Consider the following 16,445-nt stretch of genomic DNA (forward strand, 5'->3'; position numbering starts at 1 on the left):
ATTCTCCAACATGTGATTTTCTCTTGTGTGTTTATCTTTTTCATTATCTTCTTTATAGTACAGAAAATTTATAACTAATGATAGTATAAAGCAAATAAAGAGCAAAATCTTTAATATACTAGATACTTTCAGAATATTCTTCAATGCACAAAACTTAACAATTTTTAGCCACAAATTCCACATTCAATTGTTTATTAGGCATCCCTTGATGTTGAGAAAGAACTTTTCCAATAAAAATAGTGTAATTTTTTCACTTATTTAATATAATAAAGCTAATGCGTTTAAGTACATGTTGACGACGTGAAAAATCACGATTGGTTTATCCTCTCAAAGGCGACTGAAAAATCAAATCATATAGAATGTGAGTAAAAGATAAAAGATATCTAGGAAAAATATTTTCAAAAATTTTTTTTAACTAAACCGTATTCTTGGAAAGTTTATCGATACATTCGATATTACGCTGTAAAATCATTCTTTTCCTCCGTTCTTTTAGTGCCCTTTAATCTAGACTTGCCGACGCTTTCTCTCAGGAAAGATAAACTCGCAGACCCCCCACATGTCCACGATAAACAATTGTGTCCACGAAGATCACCTCGACCGGAAGGAAATTGCCGACGATCGTTTTGATAACCTGATTGAGCCCGTTAAAATAATTTGAACGTGTTCATTTAAAATTCATGTCGCTACACTTTGTTAAAGATCGATGGCTTATCGACGCTTATTACGTATGTGACATTTAGAAAAAATTATTTTCTTCTCCCCTTATAAAGTCCTAAGCAAAAAAGAAGAAAGAAATGCAAAGTTCTACAAATTTAACTCTCTGAGAATTGACGTAATATATCACCTTTCGTATAAAACGGAACATGCGAGTTGAGGTATCTCTATAGTTTTTTTTTATCTTTATTTTCTTTTTCATAATTATTTACTAATTTCATAAATATTTGTTTTATTTAATAATTATTATAATTTTATGTAATATATGTATTACTAATAAGATATAATCAATGTGTGCGTATATGTGTGTGCATCACAATTGATATATATTTATCGATATAATAAAAGTGTAGGGAAAATCGAGAAAATTACTACATAATTTCATATAATTCTTGTAATGGGATCTCTCGTAGGGGAAGTTTCGGATATCGATGTGCCCCAGTTTTCGCAGAATATTCATGACGAATTATAAGAATTATAAAATAGATTTTTTTTTCCAAGCGTTGTCACGCTATTACTGGATATGCGGAATATTCCGCGTTTACACGACGTCGTAAGAACGGGGGATGTAAAATCGAGGAGCAAGGCAAGGTAAGGTAAGGCAAGGCAAGGCAAGGCAAGGCAATCTTCCGGCAGGAAGAGCGTCTCCCTGCAGCGCATCTATTACCGGTCAAGCTCGTGGATTTACAGCGGGTCGCGCGCGTTTTACACCCTCGTGTTCCCGCTTCGCGAGAGCGTAATTATTTAATAATAACGTTAAACGCCCGCGCGAATCAATACATGTATATATATATATATATATATATATATATATATATATATATATATATGTAGATGTATGTATTTATATGTATATACATACATATAAATATACACACACGTACACATACATGTATCGGCGACGGGAGAAATAATTTACATCGGGTCGGAGTCCGACGAGGGCCCCGAAAACGACGACGAGGACGAGGACGACGACGACGACGACGATGGGATATATTACGGTCTTGTCTGTGTATTTAAACGTCAGTCACCATCTCCGGTGCGTACTACGGCAATATGGAGCGCGGGAGTCGCTATCGATTATAGATAATCGACCGGTCGCCCTCCGTCTCTCTCGCTCTCTCCACCAATCTGCGATTCGTAGCCTCGAGGGGTAGGGCTGCCGGCGGCGATGGTTAGGATAAAGGACGAGAACTGAGGGGTTCGGCGCGGAAAGGGACGGACGGATGGACGGACGAGTGCGGGCGAGGAAACAGGGGGGGATGGGGGGGGGGGGGAGAACGGATGAAAACGCGCGCGGTGCGAGTCGCGGGAGAGAACGAGCCAAGGAAGGACTTAACGAACGAGCGGATGAGAGGGAAAGAGAGAGCGAGAGAAACAGAGAGAGAAGGAGCGAGCTAGCGTCGACCTGGAGTCGGGAGTTAACGCTCGAGGGGTCGTTAATTTTCCGATCGTGCCCTTTCCGACGATGCCCGCGGCACACTCACGAAGAGAGGAGCCCCGGATGCCTGAAAGGCATGCGCCGGAAATGGCGCGGTCGCCACGCCGCGCGGTCGCCACGCCGCACCGCACCGCACCGCACCGCACCATGCCGGTTTGCCACGCCGCGAGGACCGACAGCGAAGAATTTGCGCGGTCACGATTAGACCGTCGACCCTCTCTCTCTCTTTCTACCTAACCCCGGTCCCTTCGTAGATACGAATTAAGGGTCCGCCGGCGCCGCCGGTGCGGCTCTTTGTGCTCGGTCGAACCGCGCGCGGCGTAATCGCGAGAAAACCGTGCGCGGAAAAAGAAAAAAAAAAGAACAATGGCAGGAGTGGTCGGTCGGTCGGTCGGTCGGTCGTTTGGGTCGTTGGGCATGGTAGGCGTCGGACGCGCAACAGAAAACGCGTAGCCTGCCGAGGGAGCGAGAGAGAGAGAGAGGAGGGGAGGGAGGGAGTGAGAGGAGTTCAAAGGGGACCGGTGTAGGGAAGCGAGGGGGGCGGAGGGAGAGCGGGAGATCGCGTCGCGGCTGCTCGTTGATTACGTAAGTCGCCGACGCCGCGCCGCGTGTCCTTCCTTTCGAAAGCGTTCGCGCGTGCGTCCGGAAAAAAAGTCGCGCTGCTGCGTATATAATCGCGGCGGATTAGAATTTCGAGATGACGACGACGATGACGATGACGAAGAAGGCGGTTCGATATTTGGAAGTAGCAGAGCGGAGTAGTTGCTCCATGAGAAAGACTCCGAGATCGCCATTCTCGGCCATCCTATCTCTCTTTCGCCTCTAAATTAATGGAAAATCACGCAGTTAATATGCGAGAATCGACTACATGTTTATTCAAGTATATCCGGGAGGACGATATATGTGTGCGCGAGGATAAGGGAGAGTCCCCCGCGAGATGTATCGGCGCGGAGTCGAAGATTGATCGCACGGGCGTTATGATTCACTCTCGCATTTTAAATCGCAACAGCTGGCGAATAATTCTCGCGTACGCCTGTACACCGATTACGTCCGTCAAGAGCGCGTAATCTCTCCTCGCGTCTCGCAGTCGCGTCGAATCGTAAATTCAGATAAGTGCACTTCCAGCGAGACCGTTAAATTTCTCTCGGCTTTTCACAATCTTTCACAAAGATCGTGACAAAGATCGCGCGTTACGAATTTGCCTTTCTTCGGCGGAGGCGGAAAAATGGTGGAGGGGGCCGTTAGGACGTGGAATGTGAGCACGACCATTAGATCGCACGAAAAAAAAGAAAGGAAAAAAAAAAAGACGGCAACCTTAAGTTCTGAAAATCGTAAAAGGCAAGGACGTCTTTTGGCGTCGTAGAATCCGCAGCGGCCGTGCGCGCGTTAACGGCGAACGAGAGACGGGGACAGGGACGGGGACGAGGGAAGGGAAAGGTTCCGCCGTTAATTACCCGGCGGCTTACTGCGAGAGGGAAAACCCGCGATAAAAAATTCTTCCTGCGCGACGCGCAGGCAGGCAGGCGAGCAGGCAAGCGAACAGGCAGGCAGGCAGGCAGCAATGGCGTCGTCGCCGTTGCTGCCGGCGTCGATGGCGAGAATGGCAACCGTGGCCGGTCGGCCACCGACAAACAACCTCTTCTACACGCTCGCGACTATGCGGGCGTGGATCGATCGAGGGGCCCCAGCACAGTCCTCTCTCGCGAGGAGCGCGCGTGTGGCGCGACGACGACGGCGAGGGGGACGAGAGGGTAGGGGGGGAGGGGTGAAGAGAGGGACGCGACAGCAGCCGCCTTTAAATTTCACGCGAGAGAGAAGCGCGCGCTCGCGCGCTCACGACGCGACGGTTACGCGCTCCGGGCTCGCCTTTAGGGCCGCCGGAGCCGTGGCGTGTTTGTTGCGCGCCTCTCTCGCCGCACCTTCGCAAATATTTCAAGCGGCTCCGCGGAAAGTTATCAACGCGCGCGCGGCCGCCGACGTGACGTTCCACATCCGCCGAAGCGAGCCGCTTTTATGATTTTATCCCGCGAGGGATCCTGGAACGTCGAGTTACTTGTGTTGCTCGCCGATACTTTCCGTTTTTTATATTCCTTTTCTCTCTTCGCAAACATGCGACGATTAACATATGATTGTACATAAGATGGATGATGTATAGGTTGACGAAGTATCCGGTGAAAAGTATTACAATTGGAAAATTGTAATTTCTTGTTTGGATTTTTAAGGTTTTTAATGGAAAATTGTAAAAGTCAAAATATTTTGATGATAACTTGGCACATTGATTAAGAGCCTCAATCGTTTAATAAGTGACGTACAAAATATTTGCAAAACTATTCAAAATAGCGTTGAAAAAGATCGATGATTAAAAATATATACATAGTTATATACACTTTTCATAGGTCAATATATATCCATCGAGATCATAATCGATAAAAATAAATATATTCGCATAACATTAAAATATATATGATCAATCTCCCAATTTTATTCGAAGAGTAACAAGTAATAAGCGAAATGAAGTCGATAACTTTAAATATTATTTATAAATTACAACTATATAATAAACTATATGTAAACAATATTTACAAAAATGCTATCGATAAAACAACGTTGGAGAAGATTGATAATTGAAAATATATAAATACACAACCATAAGTACTTTTCATTAGTGTCGTCAATATACAACTATCGAGATCATGATCGATGAACTGAAAAAAGTACATGTATTCTCGTAGCGTTAAAATATATATCATGTGCAATTTCGAGAAAAGAATCATCCAATTAATGTCTCAATTTTATTCGAAGAATAACGGGTAGAAGAGAAACATAAGAGGTACAAATAGAAATATAAAAAGTACGAGTAGAAACAAGCATAAGAGAACGAGTGTAAGAGATTGAACGAATTTGATAATAACTTTGAGTATTGCTTAGCAGCTGCAATTTTATAATAAACGATGTAAAAAATATTTAACAAAAATATTATCGATAAAACAACGTTGAGAAGGATTGATAATTGAAAATATATAAATATAATACAGTTATATAACACTCTTATTGATGCCGCCAATATATAGCCATCAAATATTATAATCGATAAACTGAAAAAACACACATATATATGTATATTCGAATAGCATTAAAATATATCACCAGCGTGTTTTTTTTGCCGAGGAGAAAAATTATCCGATTATCCCAATTTTGTTCCAGGAGTAACGAGCGGAACGAATCGTGTACGATCCCCTTTAAAAATGCGGCATAAAACGCGGATACGGGCGAATAATACCGCGCACGGGGATATTTAAAGTTTGACAAAACACCATTAATTCACTTTACCGTCTTCTTCGCGTGGGTGCGGAATTTCTACGTCGAAGCATACCGCACAGGTGTTTCGGTCGCGTCGAGGAGAACTCGATTTATTACAAGTTATTGTCGGTCGTGCCCTTTCACAATTTACCCGAAAATTTCACGCGGATGTGACGAGAGAGAAAGGATCTCGGCTCGATCGGTGGCTGAAACGCGTTTGCGGCTTTGCGAGAACGAGTTTCAGGCTTGTCCGCGATGAAAGCTGCCATTTTCTCGCGTGTAAAAATTCGATCCCGCGATGGATTGTCATCGCCATTTCGTCTCCTCTCTCGCGTCCCTGTTTTTAACTCCAAACTACTTATCGAGTTATTTATTTTCGGCCTCGTTCATTTTTGCATCTTCAATTACTCGAATGATTACGTAAGAGACTCTGGATTACGCAGCGATACATCTATTTAATTTCTGCATAATTGGCCGTTGTCGAAAACTCGATTCGCGCATATCGATCCGACGATGAAGAAATTCCGTTCGGACATCTCGCAAATTGCGACATAATTCGTGACGAAATGACGATACGCGGAATCTCTTGGACAAGTAATCCTTATTGATGGATTTTTTACCCGCGCGCATTTGACGCGTAGTGATCTTGCGATATATTGGCGGAAGTTTTCGCAAAACTTTATCGGAAAGTTATTCCGAGTGCGCCGCTCTCAACTTCTTACAACGTTTAACTACTTTCACTGAGAGGATATATTTAGGGAAAAATTCTCCAAAGTATTCTTTTCTTTCAAGGATCTCACTTTTATATCGTCACGTGTCTTCGATCGCGTAATCGCAATTTATTGAAAAGTCGTAAAAAACGTATCATTGTATCATTGCCAATATTATCGTCGAAAGAGGAAAAAAGCGTTAAAACTTTAATCGATATAAATTCCATGTACCGCGAGAATTCTATTCAACGACGTTGCTGAATTTTTATTTCTGTTATTACGCGATCGCCCACGCACGCGTTTGCATAAATCGGCGATATTACGGCGTGAGATTAATTGGAATAACGCCGAGTGCGCGCTCCCGTTCTCTCCCCGACCCGAAAGGTCGGAAGAGTTTGTAAACGATCGTAAAGCCACAAGGTCGTATTTACGAACGCATATGCGTTCGCTTTCAGCGCCCGTGAATAACCTATATGCAGCCATCGTGGTGTGCGTGAATACGCCCATCTACGTGCGTGCGTATGGCGTACGCGTGTGCGTGTGCGCGCGCGCACATGGATGAGGACCGGAACGCGTGCCTTTTTGAGGACTTTGAGAGCAATAGGCTTTCCTATTCGCCCATTATTTTCTTTAAAAGTGTCCTTCTCTCTCTCTCTCTCTTTCTTTCTCTACAATTTTGAATAAAAAAAATACTATATAATAAAGCGTTTTTCGCGTTTGATCTATTGCGATGATTAAATTGTTTTCGAATAATTGAAAATATAGTGATACGCGAGAGAATATTTAATTAATTACAAAGTGACAAATTTCATCGTTTGCATAAAATGAGATTTTATGATCGCGTTATTCGAGATTGATTCGACGAAACAAATTACGTGTGGTAAATTTATTTCTTTTTTTCTAAGAGTCTTTATATATATATGTATAAAATTTATTTACAATCCTGTACAGTGTAAAATTTTATTTATAATTCCGTCTTTTACAACACATCTTGCAAATGAAAATTATTTCTTTGCTTAGTTTATTGTTTTGAGAAAAGATTTTGATGGTCAAATTTATATACATCGAAATTTTTTAAAACGTTCCGCTCATTAAAATTTCTCCAAACAATACCTGTAATAAAACGATTGCGATTCGAGTACTTTTCTCTTAAACGAATTCTTGTGGGAAGGTCAAGAGAGAAACAATTCTAGTTTATGCGCTCTCTACATAAGTCTCAGCGCAAAGTCTCGGCTGTCGAAGGTTTGGGATGGAAAAAAATCCAAGATATATTCAAGCTTGGTAAGGTACAACTATTGCGTAAACGTTGTATAGTTGACCTAAATTTTTACAACAAGATATTTCACAATAATATATACGTAAACTTTAAATAAAGCTTATTTCCGTTATCTCTTCTCTGAAAAAGACATATAAATATTTTTATTTACGTATCACAAGCTACTTTACACGAATCTCTCTCATACGTAATTTTCTTAATTTCCAACACTCTTTTTACGATAAGAAGCAAATTTTTTCAAGAGAAAAGAAAAAGTCAGAGAGCGCAGGAGAGTACTTGTGTCTAAAATGAAGAGATATACAATCTTTGAAAAAAACAATCGTATCTTCCGCATTGAACTGAAATTAGGATAACGAATTTGCTGTACATAGGAATGTGTCCGCGTCGATAGCGGCCGAAAAACGCGAGGAATGTATTTACACATGAAACGCGTCGGGCAGAGGCGATTTTATCTTGGCGGGCGCCGCGTCGCGCGATACGCGAAGTGACGTGAGGCGATGCGGCGGCACGCACGCACACACACACGCATACGCATACGCATACGCACACGCACGAGGCGATCGGCACACAGAGTATCTCGGGGAGTACCGTTACGCGCGCAGGGAAGAACTTGTCACAATGGACCGACCGGACAAGCCGCCTGAAACCTTAATGTTCTCCTTGCTACAGACCCGGCGGCGTAGAGTAGCTGCGTGATGCCGTCGAGGAGAGCAGCGCGAGAAAATCAGCAGGCAGGTTGTGACAGAAAGAAAGAGAGATACAGAGAAGACGACCGATGCAACGAGGGAAACCGAACTATGGGTGCAACGGAGATGGAATTGAAAGACAGAGAGACGTCCCTGGGTGCGACGGAGATGGAATTGAAAGACAGAAATGACCACGGGTACGACGGAGATGGAATTGAAAGACAGAGACGACCACGGGTACGCGGACTAGTGGATCGTGGTCGCTCGGTCGGTTGGACGTCGAGGCAGGCTTTAATTAGCACGGATTTCGGCGAACGACGGGTACGACAGAGAACTCAGCCGTCTGGGAGTATCTCTCTCTCTCTCTCTCTTTCTCTCTGTCTCTTTTCCTCCCATTCTTGCCACGTCAATCGAAGATTTTCTGCAAGGTTTTCCTCAAAGGATGCACGGGAAGAAAGGAAACGAGACAAGTTTTTCCGTCTGTTCTCCCTTTTCAGTCTCTTGGGACTCACGGACGGGTATTTTGGGGTCCTGTCTCCAGCGTTTCTCGCGTTTCGTACCAAACCATATATATCGTCGAAATTTTGCCGCTAGTGAAGGGACGTGGAAAGGATCAGAGGAGCTGCTAGAGCGGGAAAAGAGCGAGGGAGACGGAGGAGAGACTAGAACGGTGTGGGATTAGGACGACAGGGCCAACGTTGACGGCTAGGACGAACGAGGATGAAAGAGCGTAGCCGAAAAGAGAGGGAGGGAGGGCGAGGAGGACGAGGGACGACTAACGGAAGGTAGTGGAACGGGCGTGAGCGATGAGGGGGCGGCATTCGAGGGGCGACCGAAGGATGGTGGTGCCCGCGGCACGGGACGCGCGGGATGAAGCTGGGTCGCGCAAGCAAGCAAGCAAGCAAGCAAGCAAGCAAGCAAGCAAGCAAGCAAGCGAGCGAGGGACGCGAAGAGACGCGCGCGAGAAGAGCGAGTGCCCGCGCGCGCGCCCGGCTAAATAACGGCTTGCCCTATCCTCTCTCCTCCCACTCGCGTTCTGACTTTCCTTCCCCGGGGACCCTTCCCCCCTTCCCCTCCCCCTCCGCCTCCTCCGCGCCGATCCCCGCGTCCTCGTCGCCGTCGTGGCAGTTACTCCTCTCTGGCCTCATCCTAACCCTCTTTTACCCTCCCCGCCGTTCGTTCGCCGTTCATTCTACCTACCTACCTACCTACCTACCTACCAACCTACCTACCTACCTATCTACCCGTCTAACCTAACCCTAACGCCCGCTTGCCTGCTCCCGTTGGATTCCCTCGATTCTGCCTCGCGACGCGGGAGGCGAGTAACAAAAGCACGCAACATCTGACCATCGTGTTTTTGGGCTTACTCGCCATGCGATACGTAAGCGTCTTCTTTTCCCCGTCCGTTTTTTTTTCTGCTCGTCCATCGTCTCTTTTTTTCTTTCCCTGCGTGCCCTTTCGAGTCTGAGGATCGCGCGCATATCCGCGTCCCGTTTTACCGAGCACGAAGTGGTCGAAGCGGGTCGCCCGTCTTCTCTTCGCTCGCTCGCTCGGTTATTAAACGGGAAAACGAGACCGGCGGCATGAAGGGGGAAGAGAGAGAAAGAAAAAGAGAGAGAGAGAGAGAAGGCCCCGGCGGCCTCGCGATCCGCGGCCAGGCCGCCGTCCGCGGATTCCCTGGCAGCGGTTCGATATACCAGAGGTTATTTAGACTTAGCGAACGTGCTCTCTCAACGTTGCCTGCCTCCGGACCGTTTGGTCTAAAGTCGATATCGAGGAAGAATCGGGGGGGAAGAGAGAGAGAGAGAGAGAGAGCCTTCGTGTCACCGGCCGTCGCGGCCGTTCCACGCTATAACGAGACCGCGTTGCTGTCCACGTTTTACCAACGAGTTTTAAGTTTCACCGCGATTCTCGCGATCGCGATTAATTTTGCAAAGGCACTTTCGAGGAATGCGAAGCGTTAAATATCGATACGTTCTTAAAAAAAGGGGAAAAATATCCGTTATCTCGCCTTAACTCGCTTTCTAATGTCACGCATCGTCCATAAAATGCGTTCAACTGGGCGTTAATATGGGATGAGAATCAGATAAGAGCGAATTTGCGGTCAGAACGGATATACGGATCTTTTCGGCCAAGTTGCGGGACAATATTGCTTGTTCCAGCATCGAGATAATAAAATTATAAGCGCGTATAAGAGTCGTTTCGCACAGGCATTGCTTTCAAGTCTTTGAAAATGTTTGTAATAAAATTAATGGAACCAAATTCTTCACACATTTCGCTAAAAATTACACTATGCTATATTCATCAATAAAAAAAATTTAATAAAATAATCGAAACAGACAAATCTCTTGTAGCTACAAGCATATCTCGCGATCGCGAAATAGAAAACGTATCGACTCTAACTTTTGCACAATCACTTTTTCTTTTCCCGCAAGATTTCTTTTTCATTTATCAGATCCAACAGAGAAAGAGACAGAGAGAAAAGAGGAATAAGTATATATACGGTTGATCGGAGCGCGATATTTTTCGCCGACGTAGCGTGTGCTCGATAAAATCATCGATAAAATAAGTATCGCGCGAGAAAATGAACGCGGCTGAAAATATCCCGCGAATGCGGGTAGTCGCGATAATTTTCATTGGTGTGCCGCCGATACGGCTCTCGCGTGTGTCGGATCGCTAATGCGCGCCAATTATCTCTCTAGGCTCGTTGCGAAATCAAAAATGCGCATCGCGTCGCGTCTCGTCGCGTCTCCTCTGCCTCCGCGTATATCCGGCGCGATACACGTGGCGCGACCCGAAAAAGTATTCGCACCGCTCTCTCTCGCTCTCTCTCTTTTTCTGTCGCGGTCGCGGTCGCGGTCTCGCGTCCCTGGAAATCCGCGAGGCGCTTGAAAAATGTATTTGAGTAAAACAAGCCGCGTACATATATATAAGAAGAGCGAGAGAGAGGAGAGAGAGCTCTTGTAAATATAGCGCCATCGAGCTGAGAGACGGTTTATCCGCGTCAACGAGCAGCCACCCGTGTTTTCAGGCTTACGTGTAACGCTATATAATACGCGTTTATACGTGGGCGGTATATATCCCCTGTGTGCAACACGCCCTTTGCTCCTATCCGACGCGATCGTCGTATCCTTTTGCCTCTCTCTCTCTCTCTCTTTCTTTATCGCTCTCTTCCTTCTTCCTCCGCTCCTGTTGAAGCCGAACATCTCGGTTATTAAACCAGAAAATGAGCCGACAGCGTTTCGCGAAAATGGAAATTCCGATGCGCGGTCGCGGTAAACGAGATCGACGAGAGGAAGGGAGAGAAAGAAAGAGAGAGAGAGAGAGAGAGAGACCGCAATTTTAGGCAATCGGTCGAGAGTAGCTCGACCGCGGACTTTCTCCGCGCGGTTCTCGTCGACGAATTCGTGACCTTGCGAGACCTTCCGCTCGCGGCACCCGGCCGCTACGTGGCTGATGACATTGAGATTCGCTCGAGTCTTGAGGGACCATCGCCGTTCGCGATCACGTGGAGTAAAACACGCTCGCTCGTGGAAACGTCGAAAGCCGAGAGGAGGAGAGAGGGGGAGAGACGAGCCGGTATAACAAACGAGGTTTCTCCCCGTTCGCCCCCCCCCCTCTCCCTCCCCCGCTCGGTGGCGACACGGCACGCTTCAGTTTGCGCATTCCTATACGTCTTCCTTTCGCTCTCGCTCATGCCTTTACCGTTCTCACTTTGTTCGTCCATGTCGCCGTCTCTCTCTCGCCGCCGTCGTGCCTCTTTCTCTCTCTCGATCGTGGCGGAGGAGAAGAGAGTCTACATGCACACACCTCTATACATGTATATATATACATATAACTACACATAACTCGGTCTCGAGTTCTCTCCAAGTGTTTCTGTTTTACCTACCTACCGCCGCCGACTCGTAAACGCAGTTTAAGCGACTTGGAGATGGCAGTCGGCGGCGCCGTTCTCGCATTACGGAAGCGAAGTTTTCAAGTTCCACGACACTGACCCAGTTTGCCCTCTCCGCTGCCGCCGTTTCCCGTCTCTCTCTTTCTCAGGCGCGCCTCTCTCTCCCCCGCGCGCGCTCGCGCGCTCTCTCTCTCTCTCTCTCGTCCCCCTCATCCCCCTCTAATACTTCTACTACGAACAGGCGGGTAGTTACAGTTTCCCGCAAGTACGTATGAATGCGCAGGCATCAAAAGCGCTCTCACTCTCGTCCGCGCCGTCTCCGATGTCTCGCGCGCAGGTCGCTGATCGACGCACGACCATTCTTGAGTGCGTCGAGAGAGAAGAAGCAGCGCGGCGACAGAGAGAGAGAGAGACGGAGAACCGGATGCGTCGAGCCGCACGGCTGTTCGATCGCGCGTTCGATCTTTTTCATCGACGCCCCTCCGGATCTCGATGGCCGCGCAAGAGAGGCGTTTCAATTGCGTTTGCACGACGCGAGCTAAGAAGCGTCGAGCGCCAGTAATTAAAACAATGCGCCGAGCGTAATTGTCGAGCGGTGTAACGGGCTCGAGGAAATTCGAGATAGCCTCTTGAAAATTATGAAATTGATGCTTTTTCATTTTGTCATCGAAGTTTGAATCTAAAAATTATCTTATAATGCCTGGGAATATTTTTATTTTTCGTTGTTATATAGAATGTTTTTTAAAATGATTATTTTAAAATTAGAGGTATTTGAAAAAATTATTATACACACATAATGACTATGAAACAGTATGTCTCTCGTTAAATTCATGTATTTATAAGTTTAATTGCTCTACAGAAGAGGATTTCGATCATGGATAGCACGTTCAATAATTTGACGTAGAAATTAGTCGAGTGTTGGATTCTCATAAAATTCATAAAATATATATTTTAATGTCTTAAGTTTCTTATAATTTTTATTATTTCGCAAAATAGATAATCACTTTAGAAACACCCAGTATAATAACAGTGTATTACGTAATGTAAGGACACGTGTAACGATTCGCGGGCAAAAAAATCGATAATTTACGCGACCTAAAACTGTCGGCGCGATGATGAACGAAAATTCTTTTTAATCCGTAGGTCATATTTTGCTTTGCTCTGCTCCTGGTCACATATGGGTCACAATGGAACAATGTTTTGTCCCATTCTCGCAATTTTAGCTATTTCAAAGTGAAAAAACCTACAAAAATTTATGTATATGCCTCGATACTTAAAGAAAATGATTGTGTGTGATAAACGTTAAAATCAATTTTTTTTATTAATTAAAGCCTTTTATTATTCTATCATTAAAATATCGATAAGATCAAAATGACGCACACGCATTGATAAGATCAAACGATTCTAATTTAATCTTTTAGAGTTAATCTTTTCTTCAAATAAAGAGATTTTCATACGAAAAAACGAAAAGCGAATGCAGCACACTCTTGACCCTGGCGCGACATTTATAAACGACCATATAATCGGATAATAATTTATTATCGCGTATATAACATGATGGGAATTTTTCGAGTTAACGTGAAACAGAACTGAACAGTAACGCGATGCTTCAAGTCCAAAGGAGTTGCAAACTCCTGCAAAAACTTCCTGCTAGACCTGGGTTGGTTTTTTTTTTATGAATAGATGATGGGTAGACAGGTACCATCTACAAGTATACCTATTCTATTCAGGGTTAAGCATACCCCTGCGCAGCTTTTGCCGGCAAAGGCACGATGCAATGACTGTCCAAGTCGCGTCGCATCGCGCATCCGCTTCTCGATCGCAACGAAAGCCATAAAAGCCGTTGCCAAATCGCCGCCGCTCGGCGGCCGTTCGCGCTCCCCTCGCGCTTTCCCCCCTTCCCCCTCGCCCCTTTGCCGTTCCCCTCGCGGCTTTGCCGCGTTGTGCGCTTCGTCACGTTCTCGCCTCTTCTACACGCGTTTCCCCTCGCGTAGAATCTCTTTCTTTCTTTTTTTTTTCCCTCTCTTTCTCTCTCTCTCATTCGCTTCATTGTGCGTTCCACGCCTACTATCCCTTTCGGCACGTCTCATCTTTTCCTATCGTCGCCACCGTCGATGACGTCACGGTCCTGCTCGCCGCCGTCGTCGTCGTTGTCGTCTTCCTTGAGCTTTGACAAAATGTCACCGTGAAACCGAACCTTTGAATCTTCGAACTGAATTGCTTTTGTTTGTAGTCTATTTTTAGACGGGTAGTTTACGGGAAAATATTTTCGGTAGGCAGGTAAATCGTGAAAACGGTTTTCCCGGTCCGCCCGTTTTTCGATCCAGCCTTCAATATTCCTTCAACCTCTTGATACTTTGACAAAACCGGCAACCTCTGATGGATTTGCAAAGGAAGTTTTAAGATAAAAAGAGTTTGGAACAATAACCAAGCTAAATAACGAGCGGCGTGGGAAAACTCAGCATTAACTGCTATTCAAAAAAGAAAGGAAAAAAATAAAAATAAAAAAGACAATACTTCTCGGAATCTTTTCCGCAGATCTTTGTGCATTCCACCACCTCCAGGCAAAAATTTCTTTTTCGCGAGACTAATGTCTAGATTTTCTCCGCATTTTTTACTTTTCTTCAAAACCCCGTCTAGTGAACCATCAACTGTACATCAATATAGAGTACAATACTGTCAATATAGAACTCGTGAGTCCTACCTGGCAAGTCATCTGAATTGATTTTTCAGTTTGGTCACATTTTAAACCAGTACGGCCAGTTTTAAGTCAATTGATCTTTCGGATATTACGGCGTTTTTTTCTTAGAAAGAGAAAAGACCATAAGAAATAAGTTCCAAATGAGATTTCTGGAGCATTAGTTTTATTTTCAAAATATGGCAATATACAAACCGAAGAAAGAAAGTACCCTGCAGAGACATTGAATATTACGGGGTGTCATGAAAAGTGTCATAGATAAAGCACAAAATGCATGACTAAGTAGAAAAAGGCTTAATACAAAGTTATACGAAAGAATCATCGGTCATAGCCAAAGAAACAATACGTTTCCAAAACGTTACGCTTTCCTTTGCATTACTGACACATTTTGTACTTTGTCCTTGTGGTCCACGTAACCTTTTCGCTCGCTTTTTCTGTCTTTCTCATCCCTTTCTTTCTTTCTCTCTCTCTCTCTCTCTCTCTTGCCTCGCTTAAGAACCCAGTTTAGCGAAAAATGGATGCTTTTTAGGAATTTTTGTAAATATTTCTTTTAATAAAAATTAATCTTTTGACGTTGTATGTTTTCATTAATAATTATAAACAGTGCATATCAATATTCTTAAATCTTGGATATCTAGCTTTTTCTTGTTGAAGACACAAACATCTACGTGTTCAAAAATGGATAGTAACTCCAATAGTGCTCGTATTGCTGTTTTTCGTCTAATTGTTTGAAATTTAAAAAAACTCGGTCTAGTTTTATTATATCCGTAGGATATTTTTGGGACATTGACCCTAATATACTGATAATAATATTTACAATAAAAAATAATATTTAATATCTTACTGATTTTCATAAATTGATAAGATTTTAATAAAATTGAAGTATTTATTTTTAAAATATATATGACATTACTTTGCTATTTTTCAATTTTTTCTAATGAAATTAGGTTCAGTTTAACATCTCAAATTTATGTCACCACGTTACGCGCCAAAGCTCGTATTCAACAAAGATACGTAAAATATCCAAGATTGACCAATACTGTTTAAACATCAATAAAAAACCATGTAAAACGTCAAAACGATCACAAGTTCTAATATTTCTCAAAAAAAAAAATTCCTAAAAAATCATCAATTTTTCATTCATTTATCAGAGTAAATCGGGCCCTTAAGAGGACCGTCAAATAAACGACTCTCTCTCTCTCTCCTCCTGTTTCTCATCGTTCCCCTTGTTTTCTTATCGTCGCGGACGCGGCGGATACGCGGGTGAGCGAGCGGAGTCGACGATACATGTGGCAAGCGACCACGACTACGCAAGCGAGTACGAAACGCGCGCGGCCGATTTAACTCGCGCGCCTCGATGGAATCCTCGCTGCTCGCTCGCCCGTAAACAATCGTAACGGTCTCGGGTTTCAAAACGCGCTTTCGAGAACGCCGCGCGTTATCTGCGATGCATACGGCTCCGCATCGGCCAACTATCGCTAATCAAGGGGCGGGGGGGGAGAGGCAGGGGGAACCCTAACCGCTCGATTTCTCGAGGTGGTAGGCGCGAGAAGCGATTGCGACCGATGCCGATACGCGAACGCGCAGTACGAGAGATAGAGGCGCTAATACACTCGACATTATCGCCGACCGCGACGTATACATAATACGATTCCGCGAATTATATGCACAGTGTGAGAGCAAAAAAAAAGAAATTATCGTATCGATACTCGCGCGTGGATATCA

General features: G+C 44.7%; 2 protein-coding genes across 3 annotated transcripts in view; one reads left to right on the forward strand and one right to left on the reverse strand.

Annotated features, from left to right (window-relative positions):
• The window catches only part of LOC145963556 (dynein regulatory complex subunit 7), an 80,515-nt gene that overhangs the window by 28,688 nt on the left and 35,382 nt on the right, over positions 1-16,445 (forward strand). Inside the window, exon 3 of one of the 2 annotated variants that reach the window (XM_083085631.1) lies at positions 494-963. The exons of the other annotated variant lie outside the window; for it this stretch is intronic. Within the exon in view, the coding sequence (XP_082941757.1) occupies positions 494-508 (15 nt within the window). The 3' untranslated portion in view covers positions 509-963. Of the gene's footprint in view, positions 1-493; positions 964-16,445 lie in introns of those variants that run through there. 2 annotated transcript variants of the gene reach the window in all.
• Bili (FERM domain-containing protein 8 Bili) overlaps positions 1-16,445 on the reverse strand; it is a 94,362-nt gene that overhangs the window by 8,351 nt on the left and 69,566 nt on the right. The window lies entirely within an intron of this gene.

The sequence above is a fragment of the Camponotus vicinus genome, unplaced genomic scaffold (assembly GCF_025532165.1).
Source record: "Camponotus vicinus isolate PSW18456_S1 unplaced genomic scaffold, iyCamVici1.0 SCAF_12, whole genome shotgun sequence".
NCBI lineage: Eukaryota > Metazoa > Arthropoda > Insecta > Hymenoptera > Formicidae > Camponotus > Camponotus vicinus.